General features: G+C 38.3%; 1 protein-coding gene across 1 annotated transcript in view; it reads left to right on the top strand.

Moving 5' to 3' along the window:
• Positions 1-5,796: 5,796 nt before the first annotated feature.
• The window catches only part of ESPL1 (extra spindle pole bodies like 1, separase), a 35,660-nt gene continuing 21,167 nt past the window's right edge, over positions 5,797-20,289 (top strand). Inside the window, exons 1-5 of the mRNA XM_036760359.1 lie at positions 5,797-5,877; positions 6,151-7,209; positions 7,487-7,591; positions 7,776-7,896; positions 8,735-8,871. Of these exons, the coding sequence (XP_036616254.1) occupies positions 5,797-5,877; positions 6,151-7,209; positions 7,487-7,591; positions 7,776-7,896; positions 8,735-8,871 (1,503 nt within the window). The remainder of the gene's footprint in view (positions 5,878-6,150; positions 7,210-7,486; positions 7,592-7,775; positions 7,897-8,734; positions 8,872-20,289) is intronic.

Here is a 20,289-nt window from a genome sequence, read left to right as displayed (position 1 = left end):
CCACTGAATCATCTAGAAGTCTATCCGCTCCTTATTACCTCCATGATAAAATCCTGTTTGATTTTTAATGCCTTCCATAACCTTGCCCCTTCCTGCCTTTGCAGGCTTCTTAATTATTAAAGCCCATCACATAATCTATGATCCACTAACAGATACTGTCTTCGTTGCTGTTCATTAGACTCTGCACTCCAGGCTTTTCCATTTGCTGTTCCCTTCCTCCACTCCCACTTCCACCCTGGACACTCTTTTCTCTTCTCTGCCTTCTAGCCTAGTCTCAGCTAAAATCCCAGCCTTCTGTAAGAATGCTAGTGCCTTCTGTCTATTAATTATCTCCTATTTATCCTGTCTCTATCTTGTTTGCATGTTTCCCCATCTGACTGAGAGCTCCTTGGAGCTCAAATTGTCTTTTAACTTTTCTCTGTATCCCCAGCATTTAGCACAGTGCTTGGCACATAGTAGGTATTTAATAAATGCTCATGCCTGACTGAATAAATAAAAAATTATAAGTCAGTACAATTATTGGATGATGCTACTACAAAGCAACATACTAGAATTACCTAACCACAGATAATCTGAACCAACAATTAGCATATGAATAGGTTGCCCACATTCAATAAGTCAGTACCACATGTAAATGAGAAGAAACAATTTTTTGTTTACTCCTTTAGACATCATCAACTGTCACAAGTACATTCATTGTATTTGTAATTCTATGAAATACAATGAATTCGTCCTGAGAGAATTCTCACCGGCAAAAATTTATTTTTGACTTTTATTGATGTCTTTTGTTTTTATATCACCTTTATTTCCAAATATATCCTTGCCCTTCCCCTACCTAAAGTAATCCCTAGTACCAAAGAATTTAAAAGAGGAAAAAAATCCAGTTCATCAAAACTAATCAATACATTACATGTAATATTCCACATCCATAATTTCCTCCTTCTTCCAAGGGAGAGTAGTGCATTTTCTCCTTTTTTATATTTTTAGGGTGAAACTTGATCACAAGGTCCAGTTTCATTCAGGCTTTTGTTTTTGCTGCTGTTATTCCATTTTCTATCGTTGCAATCTCTGTGTATACAGTTTACCTTATTCTGCTTGTTTTACTTTGCACGGATTTGCACGCCATTTGTCATATTCATCATTTATACTCCATTACATTCGTGTGTCACAGCTTGCTTAGCCATCTCCCAATTGAATGATGTCCTCTTTCTTTCCCGACCTTTGCTTCTACCAAAGGTGCAGCTATAAATATTTAAATATTCTGGGGCTTTTATTTGGATGTTTGGCCTCTTTGGGGCATATGTGTAGCAGCACAAAATAACAAAAAAGTTTTTAGAAAATGCTAAAAAGCTGGACTGGTTAGCAAGAATTTCTGTAAGAAAACAAAATATAAACATTGCAAAATGAGCATCGGAAAACGAAAGAAAAAGGAAAACCAGCCAAAAAAAAAAAACAAACAAACCCCAAACCACTCTGAAATAACATTCAGCCCCAAACTCAAAATCATTAAAAGAAAAAAAAAATCTGTTGTGACTCTTGGGTCACTGAGGCTCAAAAAGCAGAGAAAAATCGAGTGAAGAAAAAAGGAAACGATTGTACGAAGTCCAGGAAATAGCAGGCCCGGGACTCACAAGCAGCACTAACTCCAATGAAAAAGTTATTTTTAAAAAATCAAACTTTCCTCCCCTCTGTTGCCACTTTTCCTTCTCCGAGAAGGCACCGAATCTGCAGGAGGGGGAGGGGCAACCTTCCTCGAAGTGGAAAAGCAAAGAGAGAGATTGAATTCTGTTTTAGGGCTCTGCGCCCCAAACTGCCAAAAGTAAGCTCCACCCTGAAGCTCCCCACCCAACCTACAAGGGGCGAGGAGGGCAAGGATGGTGATCACGTGTTCCGGACAGGGCTAGGGATGATGAACTACGACTCCCGGCATCCCATGCGGGTCGCGCCTAAATGACTATGCGGCCGCTGATTGGCCGGACTCTGATATTTGAATGAGGGGCCGGCGCGCGAAGAGTGGTATGGTCTGGTAGTCTCTCTGAGCTCCAGTTTACTCGTGGCTCCCCGACCCCGACCCAAGGCAAGTGCGGGGCGCCTTTCCCCATCCCGGATCTTCGTCTTACCGTTGGGGAAGGTAGAGGGGGCAGCGGGAAGGGCGTGGTTCTCTGGAAGCGGCCTCGCTTGTTTTGCATGAGGCGGTGGAGTCGGGGTGAAGGGGGAGGCCGAAGTTTTGGTCTAAAGTGAAAAAGACCGAGACCGGAGTGACTATCGCTCCGCCTGGCCTACGGACCCCGGGCGTGGATGGAGTGTCTGCTGGGTGGGGGAGGGGCGGTCTTCGGAGCCGTGAGGCGCGGGGGAGGGGGACCTTGTGGGTGTCACCTACGCAAAGAAGGGATGAGCCAGAGTGGAATCCACTTTGTGGATAAGGTGGGTCCCCAAGAGTCATCTTCAATTCAACCAAGTTGTTAAGGGAAAGATCTCTCTGTAATGACATCTTGTTCTAATGAATAGTTAAGTCAATAAAACACCGATATTAAGCCCCTACTGTGTGCCAGGCCCTGATAGATGGAAGGAAGGTAAAATCTACAGGCCTTGGCAGCAGCAGATTGGATATGGAGAAGGAGGGGAGCAGTGAGGAGTCACGGATGACACCCCGGGTCTGAGCTGGGGTGATTGGGAGGATGGGGGTACCGACCCTCCCCATGAATAGGGAAATTAGGAAGAAGAAAGAGTTTTGAAGAAAAGACACTGAGTTCAGTTTGGACATGTTGAGTTTCAGCTATCCAGGAGACCTACATTTGGAAATGTCTACTAGGCAGTGGAGATGAGAGAGATTGGAACTGGATAAGTATAGATGAGAATTGAAACCATGGAAAGTGATGAGACCACCAAGGGAAATAGTAGGGAGCTAGGGAACAGGGAATACTTTTTTTGTAAAACGACTAGATGGTAAATATTTTAGGCTTTATGAGCCAAGAGGCAAAATTGAGGATATTTTGTAGGTGCTTATGTAACAAGAGAAAACAAACTTTTATGACTTTTTTATTGATGAGATTAAAAATATAATAATAGTTGGGTGCAGGTTTTTTTTTTAAATACAGGTCTATTAATAAGTAAAATAGAATTCTTTTTCTGGGGATAATATTTGGCTTAATTGGGGTCCAAAGTGTTCCCTCTCATTAAAATTGATTACAAACGGTCATCAGTTAATGCTGATCTGTAATGACAGTTTTATGTATTTCATCTTTGAAAATGTCTTTTCACATAGGTATGCCAAATACTGATATCAATCCGCAAGCATATGATTTTAATTGAGCCAAAAGGCTGAAAGTTTTTAAACTAGTTTGTTTTCTCTGGTTGCATTTCTTTGGCTGCTGTAAACACATTTAAAGTTTAATGAACTTGCTTGCCTAACAAATGAGCCACTTGAAAATTTTTCATTTTTAATTTTTGTCAAGAAATTCTGCTTTCAGTTAAAGTTTTCTCATTTTTCTGACCATTGCTTTTGTGTGAGTTGGGAATATTGTGTGACAAGTGCTTAGTCTGGTACTTGTTGATATATTCTTTTAGCACAGCTATAGTGTTATTAGCAGCTAGATGGCTCAGTGGATAGAATGCTGGACCTGGAGTCAGAAACATCTGATTTCTGATTCCAAATCCCACCTCACACATTTACTAGCTGTGTGACCCAGGCAAGTCACTTAATCTCAGTTTGCCTTAATCTACCAGAGAAGGAAATGAGAAACCACTCATCTTTGCCATGAAAACCTCATGGACAGTGTCCTCAGGGTCACAAAGAGTCATACATGACAGACCAACAACAATAGTGTTATTACATAATATAAATAATGCCTTGTCTTCAAACTCAATATCAGAATAAACCATTCTTCACAGATCCTTCAAAGAGCAACATTTGAAGCCTACTTTTTTGACAAACGCTGTTGAGTTTTAACTATTATTATGTCAGGAAATAGTATTCTTTTGATTTTTTTAAACCACTTTAAATGTTAAAAAAAACCCCAAAACTAAACATACTTAGCTCACAGACTTACAAAAGCAGGCTGCCAACCTCTGGTTGAAAAGAGAGAAGAGGACCCAGGACAGAGTCCTGTGGGACATCCATGGTTCCTGGGTATGACTTAGATGAAGATCCAGAAAATGAGATTGAGGAGTGATCAGTCACATAGGTTGGAGGAGAACCAAGAGAGAGTAATGTCATGAAAACCAAGGAAGAAGAGTATCAAAGATGGTGATTGACATGCCGAAGCTACAGAAAGGTCAAGAAGGATGAAGATTGAGAAGAGAATACCATTAAAATAGCAGAGAGCAGTTTTGGTTGAATGATGAAACTGGAAGCTGGATTGTAGAGATGTAGGGATGGTCATATTCTGGATCTTAACATCACCCACAAATGCTCCACTTCTCTGTCTATGAACTCTGAAATTCTCTTATCTGATTATGTAGTCATTCTACCTCTGTCCTTTGGCTTCATGACCCTAGAGCCTGTTCTTCCTCACCAGGATCTCCAATCCCTTGACGCTTTAGTTCTTTACCAGGCCATCATCCCTGTACTGGCTATACTCTTGCTTAGTGAACCACTTCAAGTCTACACTTTCCTCTTCTCCCCCTTGTCCAGTCACCAGTGTTGCCCTCCTAAGCCTCAGCCCTGGATTGCCCTCACTGTCCCCTGCCTCTGCCTTCATCCCTACTCATGTGCTCCCAAATAAAGCAGGATAAAATAAGTAAAACCGTGCTGACTGGATCGACTACAGATTTATGTTACACAAACTCAACTGGGCTCTCATTACAGCAAGTCAATCCTTTTAAATGTCCCTAATTGACTCATTATCCCGCTCTTCACATCAGTTCTTCCAAATCTTTTTATCTGTCCTTAGGTCTCCCATTCCTATTACCTTCTCAGCTGAGAACTGTGCCTATAAGTAAAGAATAAGTAAAACTGGAAGAAGGAGCTTTCTTCATGGGTGGCAGCGAGGTAGCACAGTAGATGGAGTACAGGACCTGGAGATAAAAATTCTGCCTCAGATACTTATTAGCTGTGTGATCTTGGCCGAGTCACTTGACCTCTACATTCCTCACCTGTAAAATGGGGACATTACCACCTGTCTCACCAAGTTGTGAGGATAGAATGAGGCAGCGTTTGTACTTGGTAAACTTTATCGCACTGTGTAAGTGCTAGCTGCCATTATCGTTGTCCTTATACCTCTGTAAGAAGCCCACGTGAGGAAACAGATTCTGAAGCGTTAAATGACTTGTCCAGGGTCACATGGCCCCCTCCCTCAGCTTCTAGTTTGGAAGAAGGATGCAGCACACGACACACAAATAAACATTGTATCGCTTCAAAGATGGGTCTGTGATCCCCACTAGGACTTCGTCTGTAGCCCTTGCCTAAATAAGTAACTGAATTCTTGTGTAGCTGAGTCCAAATGAATTTATCACCTAGTGGCCAACTATCTTGTGATTAACTTTTTTTGAATTTATTTAGGCTAGTCTCTGAAAGACTTGCCATCAGGGCAATGTCTGCTAGAGCCAGTGTCTCATTTGTATAACCTTCAAGGTGAATGAGGGTTGTACCTCATAGAAAGAGGAATCCTAGGTGGTGTAAGACAATCTGATGTGTAGTCTAAGTGGGGAAAGGTCATTCCTTATCAATGAGAGATTGATAAATGGGGTGACATGGGCTTTTGCACACTTACTTAATATTGAGTTTACCTTCCCATCTTGCTGGACCTAGCTAACTACCCCTCAATTCTTTTTCTGTTTTGGCAGCTCATATGGGTCATGAGGAACTTTAAAGGAGCAGACTTTGGAAAATGGACGAGCAGCCAAGAGGAGGCCAAGGCTTTGCTGGTTGAACTGAAGGTTAGGGTGGTTGGTGGGGCCTCTTAGAGATTGGAATGACTTGCTGAGTTTTTTACCAACCAACATTGAGTAGTGTTATCAGTCAGAGAGGACCTGAGTAGCAAATGAGATACCAAGCTGGGGTGCCTTGGAGGTAAAAACTTTCCCTTCCTTTGTGTTAAGATAATAAGATGAAAGAGAGACATTATTACTGAATGATCGTGATATCTAGCCACGTTTCTGTACCTCTTTCCTTCTCTTGGTAATCTGATTTACAAACTCCTTTCCTTTCAGGAGTTCTTGTCCAGACCTCTGGATAGCCCCACAGGCCGCTCACTTGCAACAGAACAACGACTGGCATGTGATGGCATTCTCAGGGCCTGTAACCAGCAAGTGGTGGCTGGGCTGGCTTGCCCTGAGCACCTGGGCAGCCTCTTAGAGCTGGCAGAGTTGGCCTGTGATGGCTACTTGACAGCAACCCCCCATCGCTCACCCCTCTACTTGGAACGGATCCTCTTTGTCCTCTTGCGGAATATTACTGCCCATGTGACCCCAAAAGCCGTTCGTCGCCTGACCCAATCATTGCACACCTGCCTAATGCAGCATGTGCCTGTGGGTACATCCCAGGACTATGAGGCTATTGCCCGAGGCGCCTTCTCTTTGCTTTGGAAGGGAGCAGAAGCAGTCGGGGAGCGGCAGTCAGCCTTCTCTGTTCGCCTGTGGGCCCTGAGCTTCCTGGTACTCCTGGAAGATGAAAGCACCCCTTGTAAATTCCCCCTTTTTGCTTCCCCAACGGCTTGTCAAGCTGAAGCTGCCTGCCGGCTCTTTGGAGCTAGTGGGCATCCTTTGAGTGAGGCAGATGCCTGCTTCCTCAGTGAACAGCTGTCTACCTGTGTGATCAAAGTGCTGGTTGGTGAGGAAGCCTGCCCCTCACATCCTCTCTCTCCCTGCAGGGCCCTCTGCCTCCTAGAGCTTACCTTAGAACGGTGCCAGCGGCTCTGCCTGAGTAGCTGCTATGATGAGGCCACCAGGGTTGTGCAGGAAGCCCAAGGTTACCTAGGAAACACAGACTTGGCCCCTAGCCTCCAGCTATGCCTGTTTGGGGTAGAACTGCAGAGGTTGCTGGCAGGAGCCCTTGGGGCAGTGGGTGAGCTATTCCACAAGGCTGCAGTTACCCTGGGCTTTGGTGTCAAGGGCCCATCATCCTCACTTAGAGCCCTTGTTGAGGCTTGCCAGTTCATCATCTCTGTCCTAGAGAGTGATACCCTGAAAAAATATGACACGGACACCATCCTGGGCTTTTCCACCTTCTTGGGCAGATACTGTCATCTTCTTCGCCAGCTTCGGGACAGTGTAAGTGATGTATGAAGGGGGAGTGGGTGGGGGAGGACCAATCTCAAACTCCCTTCCAGCTGAGGGTCCCTGGTCAAATCTGGGAACTCTTACTCTCATCTTGACAGGCTTGTCATTGGGCCACATGCAACCAGCTAACAGCGCGAGATATTCAGAGTTGGCAATAGAAATTCTTAACCACTTGCTGCCTCTCTCTTGGCCCTTTGCTCCCCCTCAGGTTCTCACATCATACTTGCTTCCCCATTAACTACTTTCCTGCTGCTTCTTACCCCTGTAGACTCCTGCGGATTGCCCCAAGCAACAGCAAGCCTTGGCTCAGACGCATTTTCACGGACTCCAACTCTACACCAGGATGGTTTATGATTTCTTCAATGGTTCTAAGGTACTCTTGGGTTGATGCAGCTGGGTGATAGATCTTTTCCTAAAAATATTGCTTTGGCCTTGCTTAAAGGACCCAAATGGACAGGCTGAGTATTGTTGCTGCTGCTGTCATTTCTTCCAAGTGATGGCCAGGGTTTCCTTGAGGTAATCCTGTATTCCCTAATCTCACACCTGTGTTTCTTCAGGTAACTGATTTGGCCGACATGACCCAGCTAGTAGAGAGTTGTCACTGTGCTGTTGTCTGGATGCTGGAAGCTTTAGAGGGCCTGAAGGACCAAGAGCAGGCAGAGTACCTTGGAATCGCTGGTCAGTGCCTAAGGGTTCCATGTTAGGGTACTCATGGAAGGTATCTTTCTGGGGATGTCCACATAGAACCTTTCCTAGAAGGCTGGCTGAGCAATTGCCACTTGCTGTGGGCTACTGTCTTTCTCACTGTGAAAGTTATAAAAGACTGTAGAAGTGACTGTTTTCATCCCTGAACCTTACAGGCTAAAGGAGTAGAGTGGAAATGGTCATGTATGGCCATCCTTTCAGTTATCCATGGTAATGGGAATAGAACAGTAGAGTGTTCAATGAAATATGTTACACATAATTGAGAGTTCACATGTTTGAAAATCCTACAGATGTAGGGAATAAAGAACAGGCTAAAATAGAGTTCTGATCTGGGAAAACTTTACGAAGGAAGCCAAATCCTTTTAAAGGGAGATGAAGGAAAGAGTTGTTGGCACATGAAAAGAAAATTGATGCTAACAAACTGCAGTGGCCTGGAAAGAAGTTGTTTGTTTGCTTTTTGATGAGACCTGTGATTTTACTGGGGCAGATATCTCCCTGGGAGGAGTACCCTTCATCAGTGCAGTTTAGGTACCTGCAATTTAGTCTTTTAGGGCTTCCGACATGTGGAGAGGTTGAGTCAATTGCACAGGGTCACAGCCAGCATATGTAGGGAGGACTTGACCCCAGAACTTGCTGGTCAGTTTTTCTCACCACGTGCCATACCACTTATTTTACTTAGGGAGAAGTAAATTAGCCTAATTGGAATGATCTGCCCAGGCCCAGATATTCCCTCCACCTCATTTAGCCATTGAGACAGGAGTGGGAAATAGGAATTGGACCTCTTCTGACATTCCTTTCTCTTTCCTGGCAGCCTGCTGCACCAGTCACTTGGCCTATAGATTCTACAGCCAGAAGCTCTATGCTGAGGCCAGCTCTGTCACTGAGCCTTTCTGTCAGAAGATAGGATTGGCAAAGCCTGGAACATACCCTGGATTGCCTCCAGAGAAGGTGAGGAGGCAGAGGGAGGGGAGGACTTAGTGAGTGGTTGGGATTTGCACAGCACATGAGCAGTCTGTTATGTAAGGCTGTATCATAGATATGCCTAGGCTGTGCCCACTGGCTTCAGAGCTTAGGAAAATGGAAGCTTTCTCTTCTTAGCTCAAGAACCTTACATGATTATGGACCTGGGCTCTTGAGTAAGTTAATCACACCAGCCTTAAGGTTTCTCTTTCCTTTTCTCAGTCTGTGTTTACCTAGTAATATTTTCTTGGTTAGATGTAAACTTCCATGAGAGTAGGAAGTACACTCTTTCCTTGCCCCTTTTTTAAATCCATGATTTTTCTTAACATGTCATTTCCTTACATATATCACCCCGAAGCCCTTTCCTATAAAGAGGAAGCTACACAAACTTGACCTATTAGCCATCAGTTCTGACAGAGCAAGCGATATTTTTGACCTATTCTTCCCCCCACTCTGAGAAAATGAATGCGATCAAAAAAAGGTTCTTTGCTGGTTAAATATACGCTATTGAAGTTGTATGTTTTATTTTCTTGACTCTAGGAGAGCGTCACTACATATTACTTCATTTGATCCTTCCCATATTTTGTTTTCTCCCTTCTTTTTTTAGTTTATTATTTCTATTTTTCAAGAAATAAGTTTTTTAAAAATTAATCTGGCCCTCCCACTATTCCTCTCTCCCATTGAACAAATTAAGAACAAAATGAAAAACAGATCCCTAAATGCATATCTGTGTGTTCCAGCAAAACGAATTCCCACATGAGCCATGTCCAGAGGTATGTGTCTCTTTCTGCATTTTAAGTTCATCTCCTCTTTCAGGAGGAAAATGGACTGTTGCACTTTCATTCTTCGGGACTCATGATTACCATTGCATTGATCAGAGTTCTAAAGTCTTTCAAAAATTTTTTTTGCCATAATGGTGTTAGTATATATTGTTCTTCTAGTTCTACTCACTTCACTTTGTATCAGTTCATAAAAATCTTCCCAGTTTTCTCTGAAATTGTCCCGTTTCATTATTTCTTGTGACATAATTATATTCTATTACATTAATGTACCACAATGTGGTTAGCCATTCCCAACTGGAGGAATAAATTCCAGTTTTTGGCTACCACAAAAGGAAATGTTATATAAATATTTTTGTACATATAGATCCTTTTCATCTTTCTTGGATTTCTTTAGGGTGCTGAGTCAAAGACTATGCACGATTGGGTAACTTTCTGATACAGTTACAAATTGTCTGATAGTTATGAGGTAGAACCTCAGAATTTCTATTATTAGTGATTTAGAGCGTTTTTCATATGATTGTTGATAGCTTGGATTTCTTCCTTTGAAAACTTAAGTGCTTCTATGCTTTGATCATTTGTTAAGGAGTGGCTCTTAGTCTTATAAATTTGAATCAGTTCTTTATATGCTTTGGGCTTTTCTTTTTGTTTTTGGAGGCAAATGGGGTTTAGCGACTTGCCCAGGTTCACACAGCTAGTAAGTGTCTGAGGCTGGATTTGAACTCAGGTCCTCCTGACTCTAGGGCCTGTAGTCTATCCATTGTGCCATGTAGCTGCCCCCCCTTACATGTCTTGGAACTAGCAGAGAAACTTTTTGTAAAGATTGTTTCCCAGTTACCCGTTTCCCTTCTAATTTTTGCTACATTAGATTTATTTTTACAAAATTTTTAAAATTTGATATAATCAAAATTGTCTTTTTTACCTTCTGTGATCCTCTCTATCCTTTGTTTGGTCATGAATTATTCCCTATACATAGATGGAAAAGGTAATTTCTTCTTTGCTCCTCTAGTTTGTTTATGATGGGGTCTTTTATATCCAGGTCTCATATCCATTTAAGGTTTATCTTGGCATATGGTATGAAGTGTTGGACTAAACCTAATTTCTTCCAGACTACTGTCCAGTTTTCCCAGAGGTTTTTGTTAAATAGTGAGTTCTCCCAATAACTAGAACTTTTGGGTTTATTAAGTAATATCCTATTGTGTTTGCTTCTGTATGTGCCTAATCTGTTCCACTGACTTAACTTTTTTTTTAAATTAATTTTTATGTAATTTTTTTAACTAAACTAAATTATTATTATTTAACTAAATTATTTTAATGGTTACTGCTTTGTAGTAGAGTTTGAGATCTGGTGCTGATAGTACCTTCCTTGCTTCCCAACTTTTTTTCATTATTATCCTTGAGATTCTTGACCTTTTGTTCCTCCCTATACATTTTATTTTTTTTTCTAGCTCTTTAAAATTCTTTTGGGTGTTTAATTGTTACAGCACTAAATAAGTAAATTAATTTAGTTAGTATTGTCATTTCATTATATTGGCTTCAACAATTAATGTTTCTCCAGTTATGTAGGTCTGTATTTTTATGAAGAATATTTTATACTTTTATTTATATAGTTCTTTGGTGAATCTTGGAAGATACACTCTTAAGTTATTTATAGCTTCTATAGTTATTTTGAATGGAATTTCTTTTTCTATCTTTTCTTGTTGGGTTTTGTTGGTTATGTAAAAGAACACTGATTATTTATGTGGACTTATCTCATATCCTGTAAGTTTGTTTGTTATTAATGATGTCAGTTAATTTTAGTTGACTCTAAGATTCTCTAAGTATACCATCATATTATTTACAAAAAACTATATTTTTGTTTTCTCTTTGTGCTTGTTCCTTCAATTTCTTTTTCTTGTCTTATTAATATAGCTAGCATTTTCTGCATTGTAAATAGTACTGCTGAGAATGGGCATCCTTGCTTTACTCCTGATCTTATTGAAAAAGCTTCTACTTTTCTCCATTACATATAATGTTTGTTATTGATGTTGTTATTACTGGTTACTCTGTTGAGGAAAGGGCCATTTATTCCTCTGCTTTGTAGAGTTTTTAATACAGTTGAAATCTTGTCAAAAGTCTTTTCAATATCTATTGATGTGATTTATAGTTTTCATTTATATTTTATTCTTTTTTAACATGGTCTATTCTATTTATATTCTTCCTTGTGTTGAAACAACCTTGCATTCTTGGTATAAATCAAACCTGGTCATACTGTATAATTTTTCTTTTTTCTCTATTGTTGTAACCTACTTACCAATATTTTATCTAAATTATTTGCATAAATGTTCTTTAGGGATATTGGTCTGTATAGTTTTCTTTTTTCTTTGCTATGTCTATCTGATTTAGGTATCAACACCATATTTGTATTATAGAAAGAGATTAGAAGAGTATATTCTTTTCTTACTGTTGAAACCATTTATATAGTATTGGAATTAATTTTTTTGAATATTTGATAGTATTAACTTGTTAAGCAATCCATCTAATCTTGCATTTTTTTCCCTTTGGGAATTAATTTATAATTTGTTTAATTTCTTTTTCTGATAATTGGCTATTTCTTTTATTAATTTGATTATTTTATACTTTAGGAAGTATTCATTTAATTCCTCTAAGTGAGTTTGGTTAGCATTTAATTGAGCAAAATACATTTTAATAATTTCCTCTATTTTCTCTTCACTCATTGTGAGTTCTCTTTTTTTTTATTTGCAGGGGGGAAGGCAGAGCAATTGGGGTTAAGTGACTTGCTCAAGGTCACACAGCTAGTAAGTGTGTCATGTGTCTGAGGATTTGAACTCAGGTCCTCCTGACTCCAGGCCCGGTGCTCTACTCACTGTGCCACCTAGCTGCCCCTGAGTTTTCTTTTTTAATTTGAACATTGATAATTGATATGAACAATTAGGTTTTCCTTTTGTTTATGAAGGCATTCAGAGATATGAATTTTCCCTTCAGAACTGCTTTAGTTGTGTATGATTATTGTCAGCAATTGTTTTTAGAATTTGTTTTTTGACCCACCAGTTCTTTAGAAAAATGTTAGTTTCTAATTACTTTTAAATACTTTCTTTAAGGGTCTTTTATTAAATATAATTTTATTGCATTATGATAAATAATGTACGTTTATTATTTCTGCTTTTCTGTATCATTTGGTGAGGTCTTTATGTCCTGTACATGACCAATTTTTGTAAAGGTGTCATTTACAGCTAAGAGTTAATGTAAATTCTCATTAAGTAAATGCCAGAGGTTTGTCATACCTAACTTTTCTAAAATTTTACTTAGGTCCTTCTTTCTTGTTTAGTTTTGGTTTATTAAAGGGGTATTTTAAAGTCCTTCACTATTACAGTTTTACTACATACTTTTCCCTTCAATTCAATTAACTTTCTCTTTAAACATTTATTTATTTATTTTTAATTTTTTTATTTTTTAAATTTATTTATTTATTTTTAGTTTACTGCACACGGTTCTACATAATTTTGAGTTCCAGATTTTCTCCACTCCCTCCCTCCTCCCTCCCCAAGACGGCCTGGAATCTCATATAACTACCATGTATAACTTTGCATTGAATTAATTTATACACTAGTCAAGTTGTGGAGAAGAATTATGACCAATGGAATGAATCATGAGAAAGAAGAGACATAACCAAAAAAAACAAACAAACAAACAAACAAACAAAAAAACCCAAAAACAAAAACAAAAGAGAAGCAAAAAAGGCGAGCATGTAGTGCGCCTCAATCTGTATTCAAACTTCACAGTTCTTTCTCTGGATGAAGATAGCATTCTCCATCATGAGTCCCCTGGAGTTGTCCTTGCACCTTACGTTGCTGAGAAGAGCGAAGTATGTCAGGGTTGGTTTTCACGGAGTCCATATATTTGTGGTTGTGTACAATGTTCTCCTGGCTCCGCTCCGCTCACCCAGCATTATGTCGTGTAGGTTTTTTCCAGGTTGTTACGAAGTCCGTATCATCCCCATTTCTTATGGCACAATAGTATTCCATTACCTTCATATACCACAGCTTGTTCAGCCATTCCCCAATTGATGGGCATCCCTTTGATTTCCAATTCTTGGCTACCACAAAAAGAGCTGCTATAAATATCCTTGTACATATGGGTCCTTTTCCCGCTTGTGTGATTTCTTTGGGATACAACCCTAGAAGTGGTAATGCTGGGTCAAAGGGTATGAACATTTTTATAGCCCTTTGGGCATAGTTCCAAATTGCTCTCCAAAATGGCTGGATCAGCTCACAACTCCACCAGCAATGTAACAATGTTCCAGTCTCCCCACATCCTTTCCAGCATTTATCATTTTCCTGTTTTGTTATTTTAGCCAATCTGACAGGAGAGATGTGGTATCTAAGAGTTGTTTTGATTTGCATTTCTCTAATCAGTAGTGATCCAGAGCATTTTTTCATATGCCTATAGATAGCTTTAATTTCTTCCTCTGAAAACTGCCTGTTCATATCCTTTGACCATTTCTCAATTGGGGAATGGCTTGTATTCCTATATATGTGGCTCAGTTCCCTGTATATTTTAGAAATGAGGCCTTTATCAGAGATACTAATTGCAAATATTTTCTCCCAATTTTCTGCTTCCCTCCTAATTTTTGTTGCATTGGCTTTTTTTGTACAAAAACATTTCAATTTGACATAATCAAAATTATCCATTTTGCATTTTGTAATGCTCTCTATCTCTTGTTGGGTCATGAATTCTTTTCTTTTCCATAAATCTGATAAATAGACTATTCCTTGCTCTCCCAAATTACTTATAGTATCGGCCTTTACTCCTAAATCATGAACTCATTTTGACTTTATTTTGGTATATGGTGTAAGATATTGGTCTATGCCCAGTTTCTGCCCTACCATTTTCCAATTTTCCCAACAGTTTTTGTGAAATAATGAATTATTAGCCCCTCTTTAAATATTTAGATGTTAGTAGGGACATCTGTATTAAGTACTGAGATCAATTCATTGTCTATGGTGCTTAATAATATAATTTCCCTTCTATGTATTTATTGTAGCCTTACCTGAAATCATGATTGCTATCCCTGTTTTTTTTTTAGTTCAGCTGAAACATAATAGATTTTGCTCTAGCCCCTCATTTTAACTCTGTGAATCTTTGCTTTTCAAGTGTGTATCTTATAAATAACATATTGTTGAATTCTGCTTTTTAATCCATTTCGTGTAATCTGTTTTATGAGTGAATTAATTCCATTTACATTCATATTTTGATTCTTAATTGTGAATTTCCCTTTGTCCTGTCCTCTTATACTTTTTCCCTCTCTTTACTTCTGCCGCCTTCTTTGTAAATGAGAAAATTTTCCTGACACTTGTAATCTCTAAGTGAGCAGCCTATTTCCCTCTTTTTATTCTTTCTTTTACTTTTAAATCCTCAATCTTCCTCCCTTCTCTATTCAAGATTGTTTGGCTTATGACTTAATCCCTTATCTATCCTTCTTTCCTAGAACCCTCTCTACTCTTCTTTTGTCTCTTTCCATCCAATTTCACTTTTAGGTTGAATATATTTCTATTCTGAGATCTCTGTGTGTGAAAGAGGATATGAATGTGTTCAATCCTTCTTTATCCCATTCATATGAGAGTAAGGATCATTGGATGCTCACTCCCTTAACCCTTTCCTCTATGACTCTATACTTTTAATCTTAAATACTTCTATTGTATAGTAATGATTTCCTTCCCCTACTTTCTCCTTTGCTTCCCAGCATATTCCCCTGGCCTCCCTGCCCCTCCCCAACCCCAGTCAGCAAACATTTATTAATTGATTATTATATGACAGGCACTGTATGGGAATAAAAACAAGTAGAAAGAAAGATAGTCACTCTCCTCAAGGAGCTTACATTCTAACAGGGGAGGATAACGCATAAGGGAATTGAAAAGTGGGGAGAGAAGGTAGTAGCTGATGACCTGGTAGAGAAAGTCTTGTTGAAATGAGTCAAGAATACAACCTGGAGAGTAATTAATTTTTATCTTCTATTTTTATTTTTCACCTAAGACCATTAAAATAGGACAAAACCACTGACAGACCGACAATTGTTTTAACTTTTATCTCTGACCCTTAAAGACATTAGGATTCTGAGAAGCCATTTGTTTCTTATCCCTCTATTAACACATAAACAGTTCATCCTCACACATTTCCTTTCACTTATATGAATATGTATGCCTTTTCATTATTTCCTCTGGCCTCTGCATTTCCATTTTCAAATGTCTGCTCAGCTCTGACCTTTTTTCATCAGGAATACTTGCAAGACTTCTAGTCTATTAAGGATCTTTTTCTCCCTGTATATTATACTTAGCTTTGCTGGGTAGATTATACTTGATTTTAAGCCTTTATCTCTTGCTTTTTCAAATATTCTGGTAGAAATCTCTTCTGGTCATAGAGTACGATCTTTGTGATATATTGCTGTAATCTTGCTAATATTTAAAATTTTTGCATCAATATTCATTAGGGAAATTGGTCTATAATTTTCTTTCTCTGTTTTGGCTCTTCCTGGTTTAGGTCTCAGTACTATATTTGTGTCATAAAGACAGGTTGGTAGGATTCCTTTGCCTTTTTCTCAAATAGTATTGAAATGGTATTGGAATTGGTTGTTCTTTAAATGTTTGGTAGAATATTGCTTGTGAATTCATCTGGCCCTGGGGATTTTTTTCTTAGGGAGTTCATTGACAGCTTCTTTAATTTCTCTTTCTAAGATAGGGTTATTTTTCTTCTGTTAATCTAGGCAATTTATATTTTTCTAAATATGCATCTATTTCATTTAGATTGGCAGATCTGTTGGCATACAATTGGGCAAAATAGCTCCTAATCATTGCTTTAATTTCTTCTTCATTAGTGGTAAATATACCCTTTTCATTTTTGATACTGGTAATTTGGTTTTCTTCTTTTTAAAAAAAATCAAATTAACCCATGGTTTATCTATATTATTGGGTTGTTTTTTTTTTTTTCATAAAACCAGTTCCTACTTTTATTGATTTAGTTAAATGGTTTTCTTACTCTCAGTTTTATTAATCTCTCCTTTGATTTTCAGTATTTCCAATTTGGTATTTAATTGGGGATTTTAAATTTGTTTTTTTTTCCTGGTTTTTATGCCTAATTCATCAATCTGCTATTTCTCTATTTTATTGGTGTAAGCATTTAGAGATATAAATTTTGCCTTAAGTACGGCTTTGGTTGCATTCCATAAATTTTGGTATGTTGTCTCAGTGTTGTCATTCTCTTTAATGGAATTATTGATTATTTCTATGATTTGTTCTTTGACACACTCATTCTTTAGGATTAGTTTAGCTTCCAAGTAATTTTTAATCTATCTTTCCATAAGCCTTAATTAAATGTAATTTTATTACATCATGATCTGAAAAGGATGCATTTAATATTTCTGCTTTTCTGCATTTCGTCATGAGGTTTTTATGCACTAATTTGTGGTCAGGTTTTGTGTGGGTCCCATGTACTGCTGAGAAAAAGGTACATTCCTTTCTTTCCCCATTCAGTTTTCTCCAGAGGTCTATCATATCTAACTTTTCTAAAATTCTTTTCACTTCCTTAATTTCTTGTTTATTTTGTGATTAGGTTTATCTGTTTCTGGAGGGGAAAGTTGAGGTCCCTCCTGTAACTTTTCTCCTGTAACTCATTTAACTTCTCCTTTAAAAATTGGAATGCTCTACCATTTGGGGCTTATATGTTTAATATTGATATTATTTCATTGTCTGTGGTACCTTTTAGCAAGATGTAGTTTCCTTCCTAATCTCTTTTAATTAGATCTATTTTTGCTTCTGCTTTGTCTGAGGTCATAATTGCTTCCTCTGTTTTTTTTTTACTTTAGCTGAAGCCTAATATATTCTGCCCCACCTTTTACTTTTTTCACTCTGTGTGTGTGAATTTCTGCTTCAAATGTGTTTCTTGTAAACAACATATTATAGGATTCTAGTTTTTGATCCACTGTGTTATCTGTTTCCATTTTATGAGTGAGTTCATATCATTTACATTCACATTTATGATTACTGTGTATTTCCTTCCATCCTATTTATCCATCCTGTTTATACTTCTCTCTCCTTTCACCTTGTCCCTCCTCACCAATGTTTTACTTCTGATCAGTTTCCTTCAGTTAGCCCTCCCTTTTATCAGCCCTCCCCTTTTTTTCCCCTCCTTTCCTACTTTCTTATAGACTAAAATAGATTTCTATACCCAACTGAGTGTGTATATCATTCCCTCTTTGAGCCAGATCTGATGAGAGGTTCAAATGATGCTCACCTCCCTCCTTTCTTTTCCTCTACTATAATAGGTCTTATAATTATAGGTATATAATATGATATGATATGATATAATACAATATAATAGTAAAATATATAATATAATAATATGATAATTATAATATATAGGTCTTATAATGTAGGTATAATAATATAATATAAGACCTTATAATAAGTCTTACAAGTCTCTTCATGTGAGCTAATTTACCTCATTCTGCCTCTCCCTTCTCTCTTCTCAGTGCAGTCCTCTTTCTTACCCCTTAATTTTTAAAAAATCGTCCCAACTATGTATACTCCTAACTGCCCAAATAGTGATATAGTTCTTAAGAGTCACAAGTATCATTTTCTCCTATAAGGATGTAAACAGTTTAACCTTATTGAATAACTTATAGTTTTTCTTTCCTATTTCCCTTTTTATGTTTCTCTTGGGTGTTGTATTTGGAAATTGAATTTTCTGTTTAGCTCTGGTCTTTTCATCAGAAATGTCTGAAATTCCTCTATTTCATTGAATGTCCATTTTTCCCCTTCAAGGATTATGCTCAATTTTGCTGGATAGTTGATTCTTGGTTATTATGTAACTCCCTTTGCCTTCCAGAATATCATGTTTCAAGCCCTCCAATCCTTTAATGTAGAAGCTGCTAGGTCCTGTGTAATCTTGACTGCAGATTTGAATTATTTGAATTTTTTTTTCTGTCTGCTTGTAGTATTTTCTCCTTTGACCTGAGAGTTCTAGAATTTGGCTATAATATTCCTGGAAGTTTGTATTTTGGGATCTTTTTTAGGAGGTGAGCATTGGATTCCTTCAGTTATTATTTTACCCTCTAGTTCTAGTATATCAGGGCAGTTTTCCTGGATAATTTCTTGAAAGATACTATCCGGGCTCTTTTTATTTTTATCATGGCTTTCAGGTAGTTCAATAATTTATTAATTATCATTCCCAGATCTATTTTCTGAGTCACTAGTTTATCCAATGAGATTTTTCATATTTTCTTCTATTTTTTCATTGTTTTGATTTTGTTTGATTGATTATTGCTATCTAATGGAGTCATTAGATTCCACTTCCCCAATTCTAATTTTTAAGGAATTATTTTCATCAGTTAGCTTTTGTGCCTCCTTTTCCATTTGGTCAATTCTATTTTTCAAGAAGTTGTTTTCTTCAGTGGATTTTTCTACCTTCTTTTCCATTTGGTCACTTCTACTTTTTAAGGAATTGTTTTCTTCTGTGGATTTTTGTATACCTTTTTCCAATTTTTGCTTCCTTTACCAAGCTGTTGGATCTTTTTTTTTTTTCATGATTCTCTTCATAATTCTCATTTCTTTTCCCAATTTTTCTTATACTTCTCTTACTTATTTTTGAAATTCTTTTTGAGCTCTTCCAGACTTTTTTTTTGTCCTGAGGCCAATTCATAACTCTCTTTGAGACTTCATATGTGGGTGTTTTGACATTGTTGTCCTCTTCTGATTTTGTGTTTTGATCTTCCCTGTCACTATAATAGTTTTCTATGGTCAGGGTTTGTTTGTTTTTTCTCATTTTCTAGACTATTTTGTGACTTTCAAAGTTGAGCTCTGCTCTTAAGGATACAGGGGGCACTGTCCCAAGCTTCTTGGGCTAGGGGGGGCCTGCTGTATCGGCATCTCTGGGGGTCTTTGGACCTGGCGGCTCACTTGCTGCCCTGGGGCCACAGTATGGCAATTGCCTGCTGCATTTGGGCCTCCAGGCCCTGTGACTGGCATGCTGCTCCCAAGACTGGAGGCCTAATAGCTGGACTGCCGGGCCTTGGTTGCTGAGCTGTGTTGGGGCTAGGGGCCCCCTGCTGTCTTGTCTGGACACCACCTGAGCTAGGGCTGTGATCCCCTTTTACCTGAGTGAGACAAACCTTTCCTGCAGTTCTTTTAAGTTATCTTGGGCTGGAAAATTGTTTCACCCTGTCTTTTTGTGTGTTCTGCGACTCTAGAATTTGTTTTAAAGCATAGCTTAAAGTTTGGGGGGAATTTGGGAGAGCTCAGAAAATTTCCTGCCTTTTCTCCACCACCTTGGGTCTGCCTCCACACTCTGTTTTTTTAATTTTATTAATACCTTTTGTGTTCAATCACCTTCATTTCCAGATATTCAGTACCTCACCTGAATCTCATCGTATATACAGTTGTTCCACAACTATAACTTTCCCCTTCTACAAGGAAGGGAGGAATTAGTTTCACATCTCTCTTAGATGACAAAATTGGTCATTACAATTAACAATGTTCATTTTTATTTTTTTCTTTCCATTTATACAGTTGTTATTATGTATATTGTTTTCCTGGTTCTGCTTCTTTCTCTCTTATCAGTTCAGCTTGTTTTGTCT

This window comes from Trichosurus vulpecula, chromosome 5 (genome assembly GCF_011100635.1).
Source record: "Trichosurus vulpecula isolate mTriVul1 chromosome 5, mTriVul1.pri, whole genome shotgun sequence".
Classification (NCBI taxonomy): domain Eukaryota; kingdom Metazoa; phylum Chordata; class Mammalia; order Diprotodontia; family Phalangeridae; genus Trichosurus; species Trichosurus vulpecula.
The sequence above is the reverse complement of the archived record's forward strand: the minus strand, read 5'-3'. Positions and strand labels throughout refer to the sequence as shown.